General features: G+C 41.9%; 1 protein-coding gene across 1 annotated transcript in view; it reads right to left on the bottom strand.

Annotated features, from left to right (window-relative positions):
- The window catches only part of EPHB1 (EPH receptor B1), a 475,286-nt gene that overhangs the window by 138,467 nt on the left and 322,566 nt on the right, over positions 1 to 14,253 (bottom strand). The window contains exon 6 of the mRNA XM_042780351.1: positions 6,719 to 6,843. Within this exon, the coding sequence (XP_042636285.1) occupies positions 6,719 to 6,843 (125 nt within the window). The remainder of the gene's footprint in view (positions 1 to 6,718; positions 6,844 to 14,253) is intronic.

Below are 14,253 nucleotides of genomic sequence, written 5' to 3'. Positions count from 1 at the left end.
AAAAAAAAAAAAAAAAATGTGTAAAAAATCTACCTTGCAAAAGTAAAGATGACCTGAATTGTATTCCTTCTTTCCTTCCTTCCATCAAGCAGTCACATTCATGAAGCACCTACGATGTGCTGGACACATGGTGTGAGAGCACAAAGGTGTGGTCTTTCTCCTCTGGGGATGCAACACCTTGTGGGGTTGACTGGAAAATTAATAGATGATGACAGCAGTGTTGACTGAGTGACTTGGCAGAAGACAGCTCAGGAAAATACTGCAGAGGTCTGTCCAATCCAGACTGCAGAGGAGAGTGGGGAGGGGCTCAGGGAGACAGTGATAGGACTGAGTTATAAAAGATCAAAAGAATTAGCCACATAGATAAATGTGGGGAGTGAGAACTGAATAAAACATGTAAAAGCAAGGTCTAAAGAGTCTCAGGAATCTGCAACTAATTGGGCACATGTAGAGTGTGGGCGGCACAGGGATGGTGACGAATGACTTTGAAGCAGTTGTAATGGACCAGAGATTTGAGGCCAGCTCCAGTGATAGCTGAAAGTTATAAAGAGGCCCAAAGTCACCCTAATGGTAGGAGATATCCACCCACCTCTGGGAGACACTGCCTGGAAAGGTGCTGCTCCAACCATCATTTGATCTATTTAACAGAAGGTGATGTCCCTCCCCCCTCAACCCCTGCCTTGATCAGGGATTCTGCAGGAAGAAGGCTGGCCATAGTAGAGGGGGTCCCATCTTGAACACTGGTTATTACTGTCTCAACATACTGGAGATGTGAGATCTCAAACTATGAAAATCATCTCCTCTCCTTGCAAATAAAGATAACCCCCTACTAGAGAAATCCAGCTAGCTTTGCTGTAATCTGATGGAATCAAGCACTGCTTGAATTAACTTAAGCATTGGTTAGGTGGTTTTTCACTGAAAAAAGCATTTTGATGTGTTGGCATTTGAATTGTGAGGATGAGACTTTAACCCATAATCACTTTAGAGTTCACACTCTCTTTAAGAAGTTCAGTAATTAAAACGAGTGAGTCCTGGTGTCCCACAAGTTCATTAATCAACTCCAGGCAAATGAGTGAGAGGAAAGGGTAAGGTTGCCTTTTTTTTTTTTTTTTTTTTTTTTGTCATTTATGACTGATTTAATAGGTTTGTGGAAGAAAGAGGATGCAACTATCTTGAGAGCAGAGAGCACATATCTCATTTCTCCATTTTCAACATGCAAAACAGGCCTAGAACTGGCTGGGTGCTCAACAAGTCAGTGCTAAATGAATGAATAAACAGAATACTTCAATCCAGTTATTTGAATCAATCAGTTGAACACAAGATATTACCAAGCTCTGGAAGAGTTTCCATAAGAAAATGATCTTACAATTTGAAGGGTAAAAATTCCCAAGGCCTAAAGCAGTCTATCTTAGCCTAGACAGTTATTATGAAGAGCAAGTAAGTGCCTGATCGCTTAATCATCAAGACAGCTGAGAGCAGATGTAGATGCTCCTCCCATGGTTTGCCTACAAGCACTGACACCAGGAGTGAAAAGTGCTACAAGACAGTAAACAAGAGAGAATGATAAATGGAAACGTAATAAAATGGGGAAGGAGATGAACATAGTAGAGGCTCAGGGAGTGTCATCAGCTCGATGGCATCTGAGCTCTCTATTAATGAACTGTTAGAGGAGACGAAAAGTGTCATTAATTCTATTCACAGAGCTAAAATTGAAAGGTGTCCCAAGCACAAACAGAAAGGGTGATGTGGGACCCAGGAAGGGGTTTTTCAGTGGTTGGCAAACTAATGCTCATGGGCCAGGCACCTGTTTTTGTGAATAAAGTTTTGTTGCAACATAGCCATATGTATCCATTTAGTCTATGGCTGATTTCATGGTATAATAGCAAAGTTGACCAGCTGCTACAGAGAATGTATCATCAACAAACCTAAAATATTTATTATCTGTCCCTTTATTAAAAAGGAGCTCTGGTGGTATAGTGCCGATAGCATCTGACTGCTAACCAGAAGGCTGGAGGTTCAAACTCAACCCCACTCCTCAGAAGGAAGATTGGCCAATCTACCTCTGCAGTGATACTGCCTCAGAAACACCAGGAGGGGTCGCTATGAGTCAGATCTCATGTAGGCTCATAAATCAGTCATAAATGACTCGACAGCAGTCAGTTTGGTTTTTGGTTGCTTTACCAAAAAAGTTTGTCAACTCCTGGCTTCAATGAAGGGGCTGAGCTTCTCTGAGGGAAATGAAATGACACAGAACAGAGGGATGGATGGTGGGTTTTGATCTTTTGGCCTGATTTCAGGGCAGCTACTGGCCTGAGTTCTACTGATGTCGGTGTCTTATAAAGAACAGGATTCTATGCCATGTGGAGTAAACCAAACCAAACCAAACTCACGGCCATTGAGTGGGTCCCAACTCTTAGTGACCCCTCCTTGAGTTTCCGAGGCAGTATATGTATGGAAGTAGATTGCCCAATCTTCCTCCCGAGGAGGGGCTGGTGGGTTTAAACTGTCAGCCTTCTGGTTAGCAGTCAAATGCCTTTGACACTACACCACCAGAGCTCCCCTATGTGGCGTAGGTGGACTAATAAGGTGACAAATCATTGTCACAAGCATTTGGATTTGAAATTCAATACAATCTCAAGGGCCACATTAATTTGGAGGTTTCAGCATCAAAATGATTGCATCCACTTCTCTATTGCACTCAGAAGATTCTACCCTTCAAACACAATTGAATGTTCACAGCCATGGTTCTGTGATGCCTTATATGTGATCTGTGTCTTCATGGGTAAGTAATTTAATCTTTTTATGACTTGGTTCCATCATCTATAAATTGGGTACACCTGGCTATGTTTCTTTTTTCTTTTAAGGATCAAAGCTAACATATCTGTGTGTATCTGGCACATAATAGGTACTCCATCTATGATGAATTATTATAATTTTTGTTATTATATCAAAACACTTTCATAGGCTATTATCTTTTTCTTTAGTCAAATTAGAAATGGTCAAGCAATGTAATGGATATTAGAGCCAATAATTTTATAAATGAAGGCTAGTTCTAAAATAATATACTGAATGGTAAACAATGCTTCAGCATATACTCTTCTGTGTTCCCAAGAAAAGCATTTTATGCTCTGGAGTGGGGACAATAATATGCTTCACTGAGTTGTAGAAGCTGCCTCAGGCACTGAGCTGTTTTGCATGTGTGTCTGTTAATAATTAGTATAAATTACTGAGAAGTAGGGAGGTGACTTGAAATGGGAGAACTAGCTGTTTTCACAGCATCAGAAGTTGAGATTAATCACACTTTCTCAAGGGAAGAGGTTTAAAAGTAAAGGGAAAAGCAGTGGAGCAGCTTGGGGGTGGGTTGGGGAGTGAGGGTCAAGGCATAGGCGGGAGGATCATGGCTTTGGTCCTGAATCTGTCACTAAGCCCTTTACTCTTGTTCAGATGCCCACTGAAGTGACTGCCCTTGGCATAACAGATGAAGAGGAGGAGTAGGTGGTTTTCAACGCAGTCAGCCCCTTCTCAACACTGTCACTGACTCATTTCCTAGCTTTCTGACTTTGGACAAGTTTTTTTTTTTCAAACTCTGTACATAAGTTTCTTTAGTCATACCAATGGTACTAACATTTGCCACATAAGGTTGTGAGGGGAAAGATAGACAGTGTTTATAAAACCCAGGTCAAAGTCAAGGAAAAGTTTATATATGGAAGGAGACTTTTTTGGTTATCAGGGGTCAGAGGGGAGGGGAGGGGAGGAAATACTGCAAAAATAGAAATAAATAAATAAATATGACAGCAAATGAGATTTTGTATTTCAAAAAAAAAAAAAAAAAACCCAAGTCACTCAATAGGTACACACTAGGAAGAAATCATTATTATTTTTCTGAGACAAATTATTATTTCAACAGGGCTGAAAGTTCACATGTGTGCGGAAAATGAGGCTGGGTAGAACCTTGTTGGAGAACTTGGACAGCACATCATATACTGGCAATACATGATCTTCTATCAAATCATTGGTCAACTTTGGTAATAGAGACCCTATAGTGAATTGGTCCAAATAGATACAATGCCTTGATCAAAACATTTTAGAAAATCAACATTTATGGACAAAACATATTCAGCACATGTTGTTGTTAGGTGCCGTGGTTTTGATTCCTACTTGTAATGACCCTCTGTAACAGAGTATACCTGCCCATAGGGTTTTCTTGGTGCTGGTAGCATAGTGCCTAAGGCATTTGACTGCTAACCAGAAGGCTGAATGTTCAAACCCACCAGCTACTCCTCAGAAGGAAGGTTGGGCAATCTACTTCTGTAGTGATACCATCTCAGAAACCCAAGGAGGGGTCGCTATGAGTTGGATCCGACTCCAGGGCAGTTCATTTGGGTTTTTTTTTGAAATCTTTGTAGCAGCAGATCACCAGGTCTTTCTCCCACAGAGCTGCTGGATGGGTTCAAACTGCCAACCTTTTTGTTAGCAGCTGAGTGCTTAACCATTGCACTACCAGGACTTTAGTTCAAATAGATATGTAATCAACTTGACATCTATGGGTTGTTTTTTATAAATCAAGATAGTTTAAATTACCCCCAAATTCACTGAATTATCTCTCATTAAAAAAAAAAAAAGAAAGAAAGAAACAACAAACCTGTGTTCTCTAAATAGACTAGCATACTGTCTGATTCTCTACCTTGCTTTCAAGTTTACCCACAATGGCTGAAGGACTCATCCTTATAGACAAGACTGGGGATCCACCTGACCATCTTCTTTCAGAGAGGCAAACTGCTATCATTTTAATGTGAAAACTGCATCTCAGATTAAGTTTTTGACCATGGCTTCATGGCTGGTGAGTTAACAAAGGCACTTGATAGAACCTGAGATTCCTGCTTCCCAATGAAGTTATGTTCCACTATTCAACACTGCCTTGGCTTTGGTTTTCTTCTTATTTCCACTGATCTACTGATGATCGCGTCCAGGCTGAAGGCTTTCCATACCATCTATACACTGACAACTCTCAAATGGGTATCTCCAACCCAGTCTTCTCTCCTGCACTTCAGACGTATACATGTAGCTGCCTACTCCACATCTCCACTCGGTTATCTCATAGACATTTTAGACATAAAACTGAACTTTTTTTTCTTCTATCCCTCCAAACATGCTCTACCCACAGCTGACCCCTTCTCAATGGTGCCTACATCGTTCTTGTGGCTATGGTCATAACCCTCCAACACCCAAAATCCAATCTGTTGGAAATCCAGTTGGTCCTACCTTTGGTTTATATATGTGGAAATTCACTAATTTCATTAGCCTTCTGCTGCACTTGATTCAAACTACCATCATCTTTGGCTTAGATGACTGTACATAGAGCAGGTCTATTTTCAAGAAAGTATCCCGAATGATTATTTTAAACTGTAAGTCAGATCACTACCCTTCTCTGCTCCTAACCCTTCTATGGCTTCCCATCTCACTTAATGGGAAAGCTCAAATCCTCAAGGCCCCAGTTGCTTCCTCTGGTTACCTCTCTAACCACTCTACTCTTTTCCCATTGCTTATCTCACTTCAGTCATGCCTAGAGCCTTCCTGCTCCTTGAATCAGCAATTTTGATAGGACAGGGTCTTTGCACAGGCTGTTGCCTCTCCCTCCCCCTACTTCACAACAGCTTCACCTCCATCGGGACTTTCCTCACATCTTATCTTCTCAGAGAGACTTAACGTCACCCTTCTATTTAATTCTGCAACTTGCTCCTTTCCCAAACTTGACCATTCTTGATCCCAGTTACCTTGTTCTTTTTCTTTTCTCCTTTAGACTTATCATCTTTTAACATGCTATGCTTTCCTCACTTAGTGTGCTCATTGCTCACTGTCTCTCTATTGGAAAGCAAGCTCCTTAAGGGTAGGGATAGTTGCTTGATTTGGTCACTAATATACCTGGAACAGTATCTGATGAAAAGTAGGTATTCAATAAATGTTTGCTGAAAGAAAGAAATGAATAAATATTGTGTTTTAACAAGTAATTTGTTGGGTAAGTATAGAAAGCACTATATATTTTCCTGAGATTTTGCAAATGCTGCAGTCCACCATGGTAGGAGGGAGGCTCTGCTTCTTCTGCAGAGAGACCAAAGACCGACTCCAGAGGGTCTCCTTTCCATTTTCTTTGCAGCACATGGCCTGCTGGAGCCCCCAGCAGCAGCTGCTAAAAAGCAGTCAAGGAAGGTAATATATAAATTTCTATTTCTGTTAGTTTTTATCTCATACTTTTAAATTCCCATTTACATGTTTTCTAACCTCCATAAATATATTAGTGCAGCAGTACGTGCACATAATTTATAAATAAACCAACTTATATTGGAGGCACATGATCGAAAACTTTGAAAACCAGCTATCTACAAAGCCACAAAATCTTCTGAGGATTCAGTGGGCACCTAGCAGTTTTTTAGCATTTGTAAAACATAGCAATTATGTGACAGGAAAGATGGGGTTGTTACTGCCCCTGCCAGCCCACTGAGCTGTCCAGACAGCAGGGCAGCAGGTTGGGGGTTCTTTCCTGAGTCAGTGCAGAGAGTGTCTGGACTGAGGCTGTTGCAGGGAGCCCCTGGCCTCCATTACCAGATCCCCTCCCTCAAGACTTCCTCTAGTCTGCCTCCTTATAGCCTCAGTTTTCCACCACCCATAGAAACAGTAGTTGGCTCTGGGTCTTGCAAACCTGCAAACGAAGCTGGCTCACCTTCTCATAGTACCGGATCTCATAGTCCAGGATGATGCCATTGGGCTGCTCTGGCTGGGGCCAGGACAGGGTGATGCTCCTCATGGTGGCACTGACCTGGTGCATGATGGGAACAGTGGAAGGGGCTGTGGAGAGAGGAAGAAATAGGGAAGATGAACAGATAGCTGATTGCATAAAGTGTGCTATCTTTCAGAGACAGTCAGGGAAAGAAATGCCATTGAGTTTGAACTCGACCCTTTCTTTCTTAACAGAGCCTGATCTGCAGAACTTCTTGTGAGTCTTGCAGCATGAATGGAGTTTGAATAACAAAGGAAAAGTGAGGTGATAATTCAGAAGAGAATATGTGGGTGAGCAGGGGTAGGAATGGATATGGTGTTTTCATGGGCAGGGAGGAGAAAGGCTTGACCAAGTGTTAGTTGGAAAAATCAAGTTGGAAAACAATATGGCCTGGGGAAGCCAGAGACAATTAGGGAAGTAGTGAAATCCAGGACAAGGAGTCTAGGTATAGGACAGTAGAAAAATAGGAGCAATGGAATGCTTTTGAGCAGGAGTGAAGCGAGATGAAAAGGTATGGAGAGAATCTCAGTCTTGCAGTAATGTGCTGAGCTACTGCAAAGGAGAGAACCTGGAGAGGCAAGGGATGATAGCCAGAAAGTGGAACTGGTCAGTGCAGAATTACTGTGCAAAATAAAGGAACATCCTAGCAAAAATCACTTTCTGATACTGCATGCAATATGTTACTGTACTCCAAAAGGAAGAGAAGAAACATCTCTCAAGAAGACATGAAAGCAGACCTGCAACAAGTACTGTCAGGGTTTTCCAACTGAGGATATTTACAAAAAGGAGCTCACAAGTACAAGTGAAGAAATGATATAGAAACCAAACATATGGAAACAGGATAATAGTTTCAAATTCTGAAAAATGATTCCAAAATCTGTTTGGAAATAATATTGCTTGTTTCTCAATTCAACATTTGTTAAGCCCTGTAAGTAAAATGAAAACAGTCCAGAATTAATAAATGACGGTTGTCTTTCTAGGAGAAGAGGTAGGTAACAGATGAGGCTTCAGCATGTGCTCTGCTTAGATTGTTCCATTTAGTCCCAGCAGTTCTGTAGTCAGGAAGGTCATTTCTGCAGTCAAACTTCACTTAACAAGGGTCTCTCTGGGGACTGTGGATGAGTGAAACTTGTTGTTGTTATGTTGTTATGTGCTGTCAAGTTGGCCCTGACTCATAGCGATCCCTCCTTGGGTTTCAAAGGCAGTATCACTATGGAAGTAGATTGCCCAACCTTCCTTTTGAGGAGTGGCTGGTGGGTTTGAATCACCGGCCTTCTGGTTAGCAGTCAAATGCCTTAAGCACTATGCTACCAGAGCTCCTGAGTGAAACTTACTTTCACCAATTTAAGTTGGCAAATTCTCCTCCAAGATCTGGAACTGAAATTACAGGGTCCTGCCAGGACCAAGGTTCTGATCTGAGAGCGGCCTGGCATTTCAGAGGAACAGCAAAGAGGACAGAGGGACTGGAGCTGAGATGAGGCCAGAGAGAGTAGGTCTCTGCAGGACACTGAAAGGATTTTGTCTTATACTGTGGTGAAATGGAGCCACAGAAGGGTTGTAAACAGGGGAGTGACATGATCTGACTTCTATGTAAACAGTATCACAGCTGCTGTGTTGCAATTAGAATGGAGGCAGCTCTGTAAAAGCAGAAAGACCTATCAGAAATCTATTATAATAATCCAGCTTCCAGATAATGGTTACTTGGACCAGGTTCCTAGCAGTGGAGGTGGTGAGGAGTGGAAACCGTCAGATTCTGGACACCTTTAGAATGCTTTGATAGATGTGGGGTGTGGAAGAAATAGAAGAACCAAAATGATTCCAAGGTATTTTGTCCTAAGCATCTAGAAGAGTGGGGCTGCCATCATTTGTGATCAGGGAAGACTTCATTCAGTAGAAGCAGTGTTGGATCTGTTAAATGTAAAAGGTCCTTCAGATGTCCCACAATAGAAGTTGAGTGAGCCAATGAATGTATAAGAAGTCCAGACTGGAGATACAAAATTTGGAGATAAACGCACCAGCATCTCTGTTATTTAAAGCCGTGAAACTGAAACAGATCACCAAGAGAATGAACATAAACAGAAGATGTTAAGATTCAGGAGACAAGGATAAGACAGAAAGGAGTCTCAGAAAGGCCAATGAGGTAAAAGGAAAAAGCACGAGAGTGTGATTGTCTAGAAACCAAGTGGGAATAAGCATCCCCAGGGAGAGAGAATGTGTTCACGCTGCTGCTGAGTCAAGTAAAATGAAACTAATAATTGAGACCCTGACTTAGCAACAGATTAAATGGTTAACAATGTGGTTGGCACATGATCATCTTTAACAAGACCTTTTCCTGCACTGTGAATACCATGGGAGAGGAAAAAGGCAGCTCAGGGAAGGTGAGTCAGAATTCAGAAGTCAGTCCAAATAATTTGGGGATCCTGAAGGATCCAACAGACAAGCAATGGACAAATGGCTCCTGCCAACCCTGCCCTCCCTGCATTGTGCACACTATAGCTTGGGCTGCTCTTTCAGACCCATGTGGAAACACAATTTACAAGTTGTTAATTAGATGAGTATCATGTTAGTATTCAGGACCATTCTGTACCAAGTGCTGAAGCATCATGCATTGAAAATTGGAAAGATTAATCCTAACAATACAAAGAATTTGATGGGCTTCATTCTTCTCCAAACACTGTGCCAGGCCTGGTCTAAGTACTAGGAACAGAGGGACAAGCTAGCCACAGACCCTGCCCTTAAAGTCCTTGGAGTCCAGATGGGGCTCAAATCATAAGAAGGTAATCACAGGGCAATCAATAGCCAAAATTCATGGAGAGGAACCCCTCCTGTTATGAGAGATGGTAATGACCTCCCAGCAGCTGATCAGTAGCTCACAGATTCAGGAGAAACAGTCAGAGGGCACCAGTCATTCATCACAGCCTGCATTTCTGCCATCTCTCAGATTTGTAGCAATGCCACAATGGTCACAGACCCTGTAGCAGGCTCTTTGCCCTCATGCAGGTCACTCTAAATGTTTTACATTTTAACTGAAATGTGATTTAGCCTACGAGAGAAAGTAAGAAAGTACTCCTCCTTCTGAATATCAAGGCAGCTTATATTTGGTGCTCGGCCATCGGTGATTACCTACAGCAATGAATTTATTTCTTTCCTTCTCCAAGTGCAAATGCCACCTCTAGATCTGGTGCTTTAGGCACTATCAAACATTTAGACAAAACAGAAAATAAAAGCAAGCTCCAATTCCACTCAAACACCAACTTCTGGCAGAACAAAAGCACTTTAAAGAGGGAGGGGAAGATTAATTCAAAGAGGCAGCCCTGTGACCCCTGAATATGGTGGTTTCAATAAGTCCTTTCAATAAGTCCCCGCAGGTCCTCATCTTTTCTTTGAAACCTGCATCCTCAGCTGAACTAATAGTTTCGCCCCCTCACAAGTACATACAAGGCTTTTGATTCACTTAAACATTCTGTTGGGAGAAGTAAATGAAATCAAGACATCACAAAGTTATTCAGATTTAGCAAAGAAACAAATATGAACTCTTCCTCAGGGTGGTGCAAACAGTTAATGAGCTTAGCTGCTAACTGAAAGGTTGGAAGTTTGAGTCCATTCAGAGGTGCCTTGGAAGAAAGGTCTGGAGATCCACTTCTGAAAAATCAGCTATTGGAAACCCTGTGAAGCACAGTTCTCCTCTGATGCACACTTTACACAACAGCAACTGCTTTGGTTTTGGTTAGAAAACAGAAGAAGAAGGAATTAGTTTAGGGGCTATTTGGAAAAGAGGTGCTGAAGGCTTACGAAAGATGTATTTGGCCTAAAGAGGAGATGCTCCAAAAATCCTAACAGACTCAAAATTCCCCTGCACGCTTTCTTAGCAAAATAAAGAGGCTGATGCAACAGGAATTCAGAATCCAAAAAGGAGAAGGGGTGAAGCAATGAAGAGTGTCTTATAGGGCATCAAGGGAAAATAAACTAGGGTTCAAACAGACTCAGAAACAGGAGTGTATAATAAGTGTCTGCAATCCACAGTTTTTAAAAAAAAAAAAAAAAAACTCACTGCTATCGAGTTGATTCTAACTCATTGCAACTCCCATTGGGTTTCCAAGGTTATGGTAAATCTTTATGGAAGTAGATTACCCCATCTTCTTTCTGCGGAGCGGCTGGTGTGTTTGAACTTTCAACCTTCTGGATAGCAGTCAAATGTCTTAAGCACTGTGCCACAAATGTGTCAGTAGCAGAAAGAGACTTAAACTTCATTGATCAGGGGGCTCTGGGATGGAGAAAAATGAAGGCAAACCAGGTGAGTGATTCCTTTTTTTCTGCTTTTGCCAAGTAAGACTTTGGGGAAATCTTACTCCCTAATTGCTTTTGAAGCAGACAGATCCAAGATAGTATATCACATACAGCAGAGAAAGTGCACAGAATGTTCTTGCCTGACTGACAAGTGAGATGTAGACAAATGGCTGGGACAGGATGATCTCAGGTGCAGCGCACAGGTGACATGGGACAAGTGTCAGCCCAAACTAGTCACCGGTCACTGCCAATGGCATCAGAGATGGGCCTGGCAGATCACCAGCCCAGCCAGGCCTCCGTTTGTAAGAAGGGCTCCAAAGGAGACCTTGGGACCTGCAATCTGTGACACTCAGGCTAGGTCTGGGAGGGCAGAGGGGATCTATCTCAAAAGTTAACAACTCAAAATCCAGACCCTAGAGTCTTGGTGTGCAGTAACCTTGCTGTCACATCACAGGGTCACCTGCACAAAACATTTTATGATTTTGACATTCCTTGATCCTGTAGTTTAGTTACTGACTCAGTCATTTTCAAAGTTTTCTTCTCAGTCATTTTGTTCTCCTTATTTGATATAGACATTCTTTCCACCAATTAAACATCTCAGATTCCAAAATGTGAAAATGACTTGATGCTTTGTCTAGGAGTATTACTAAGTCCTCATGCATTATCCTTGCTCGTTAAAACTTACTTCAGAATGTATAAATTGATTTTTGTATTAAAATAATTCTTTTAATATTTTTAACCATAATCTATTTTGGGATTTAATAATAAAAGATAAACAGTTTATTATGTTAAAATATTTTCTTTAAGACATCAAAAGTATGTGTAAGTAGTTTTAAAGGAAAATAATGGCTAAATACACATCATTCAAAATTAGCTTGATCTGTATGGATCTCATAGCCCTGGGTGATGTAAATGGTTAATGAGCTTGGCCACTAATAGAAAGGTTGGAGGTTTAAGTCCATACAGAGGGACCTTGGAAGAAAGGCCTGGAGATCTACATCTTAGGGCCATTGAAAGCCCTAGTGTAGTCTTACTTTGACACACACTGGGTTGCCATGTGCCATGTGTCAGACTGACTTGATGGCAACTGCTTTTTTCCTGGTATATATGGAAAGCAAAGTCAAATTCACAACTGATCATGGGGATGGCACAGGACTTGGCAATTTTTTGTTCCATTGTGCATGGGCTTTGCCATGAACTGGAAGCTGATTTGATGGTGGTTACCAACAGCAACATTGTAGTAAAATGTTTGAAGAGTGTTATGGATTGAACTGAGTCCTCCAAAAATATGTACTGTAAATCCTTACTCCTACACCTGTGGTTATAATCCCCTTTTGGAAGGCTTTTCTTTGTTATGTTAATGAGACAGTATTAGTATAGGGTGTATCTTTATTCAATCTCTTTTTAAGATATAAAAGAGCTGATAAAACAAGGAAGCAAGCAAGCAGAGAAGATATAGAAGATAGAAGCCATGCCACAGAAGGTCACAATGATTGCCAAGAAATAGATGCTAAACAGAGACAAGGATCTTCCCCCAGCACCCACAGAGAAAACCTTCCTCTAAGGCCAAAATAAAACCAAACCCACTGCCATCAAGTTGACTTCAACTCATAGTGACCCTTTAGAACAGAGAAGAACTGCTTCATGGGGTTTCCAAGGCTATAAATGTTTATTTATGTAAGCAGACTGCCCCATCTTTCTCTCGTGGAGTGGCTGTTGGATTCAAATTGCTGACTTTTTAGTTAGCAGCTGAATGCTTTAACCACTGTGGTACCAGAGCTCCTCCTCTATACCCAGAACCCTAAATTTGTACTTCTAGCATCCTAAACTGTGAGAAAATAAATTTCTGTTTGTTAAAGCCACCCACTTATGGTATTTCTAATATAGCAGCACTAGGAGCTCTGGTGGCGTAGTGTCTAAGGCATTTGACTGCTACCCAGAGGGTTGGTGGGCCAAACCCATTAGCCACTCCATGGAACTAAGCTGGGCAATCTACTTCTGTAAAGATTTAGCACCTTGGAAACCCAAAGGAGTCACTATGAGTCAGAATCAACTTGATGGCAGGGTGTTTGGTTTGGTAGTGAGAGAACTATGGCAAAAAGGTTATGAAATATGAAACTTGGATTTCAGAGTTCAGCAAATTTCATCTCATTATAAGGAAAATCCAGGTGAGGACAGGGAAATAAGGCACGCCCAAAGCAGCAGTGAGGGAGAGCAGGTAAAAGGGGATTAAAAGCCAGGAACTCAGATAGAGGAGCAGTCAGCTGCAGCGATCCAGGTGAGGAGATGGAACTCAGGAATGCCCAAAGCAGCAGGGTGGGAGAGCTGGAGAAAGGGGATAAAAAAGCCAGGAACTCAGAGGAGCAGTCAGCTGCAGGGATCCAGGTGAGGAGAGGAACTCAAGCATGCCCAAAGCAGCAGGGCAGGAGAGTGGGAGAAAGGGGATTAAAAGGCCTAGGAATCTGGACAGAGGAGGAGTCAGCCACAGGGACCCAGGTAAGGGTGGTATGAGAGGTTGCCAACAGGGAGGTAAACTTGTCTGTCGGTTTGTTCCACCATGGTGACGTATAGATGTCAGCTTTGAGGCTGACCCAGTGGTGTTTCTAACCCAGCAGGATGCACATGGCACATAGGTATCAGCCCAGCTTACAGACTAAGACAGACTAGGAAGAAGGAGGAGGCCGTCCACTTCTCAAATAATTGGTGAGGGAAAACCTTATCAATAACAAAAAAACACTGTTTGATACATTACCACACAACTTTCCAAATAGTCCGGTTAGGTTAGAAGGCTCTCAAAATAGGGCTGGGAAAGAGCTGCATCATCTGAGTAAACCCAGCCTTACTCCTATGGATAAAGTAAAGCTTTGGAGACCTCCATTTGCTGATGTGGCACCACTCAAATTGAAGAGAAACAGCCGCAGACATCCATTAATCTTTGGATCACGGAATATATGAAGTATTAATCTAGGAAAATTGGAAGTTGTCAAAAATGAAATGGAACACATAAAGATTGATATTCTCAGCATTACTGAGCTGAAATGGACTGGTTTTGGCCATTTTGAATCAGACAACCATGTGATCTACTATGCCGGGAATGACAGTTTGAAGAGCAATGGCATGGCATTCATCATCACAAAGGATGTTTCAAGATCTGTCCTGAAGTACAATGCTGTCAGTGATAGGATAATATC

Source organism: Orycteropus afer, unplaced genomic scaffold (assembly GCF_000298275.1).
Source record: "Orycteropus afer afer isolate SDZICR_OR568_19922 unplaced genomic scaffold, OryAfe1.0 scaffold00003, whole genome shotgun sequence".
NCBI lineage: Eukaryota > Metazoa > Chordata > Mammalia > Tubulidentata > Orycteropodidae > Orycteropus > Orycteropus afer.
This window is presented reverse-complemented; position numbering and strand designations above follow the sequence as displayed.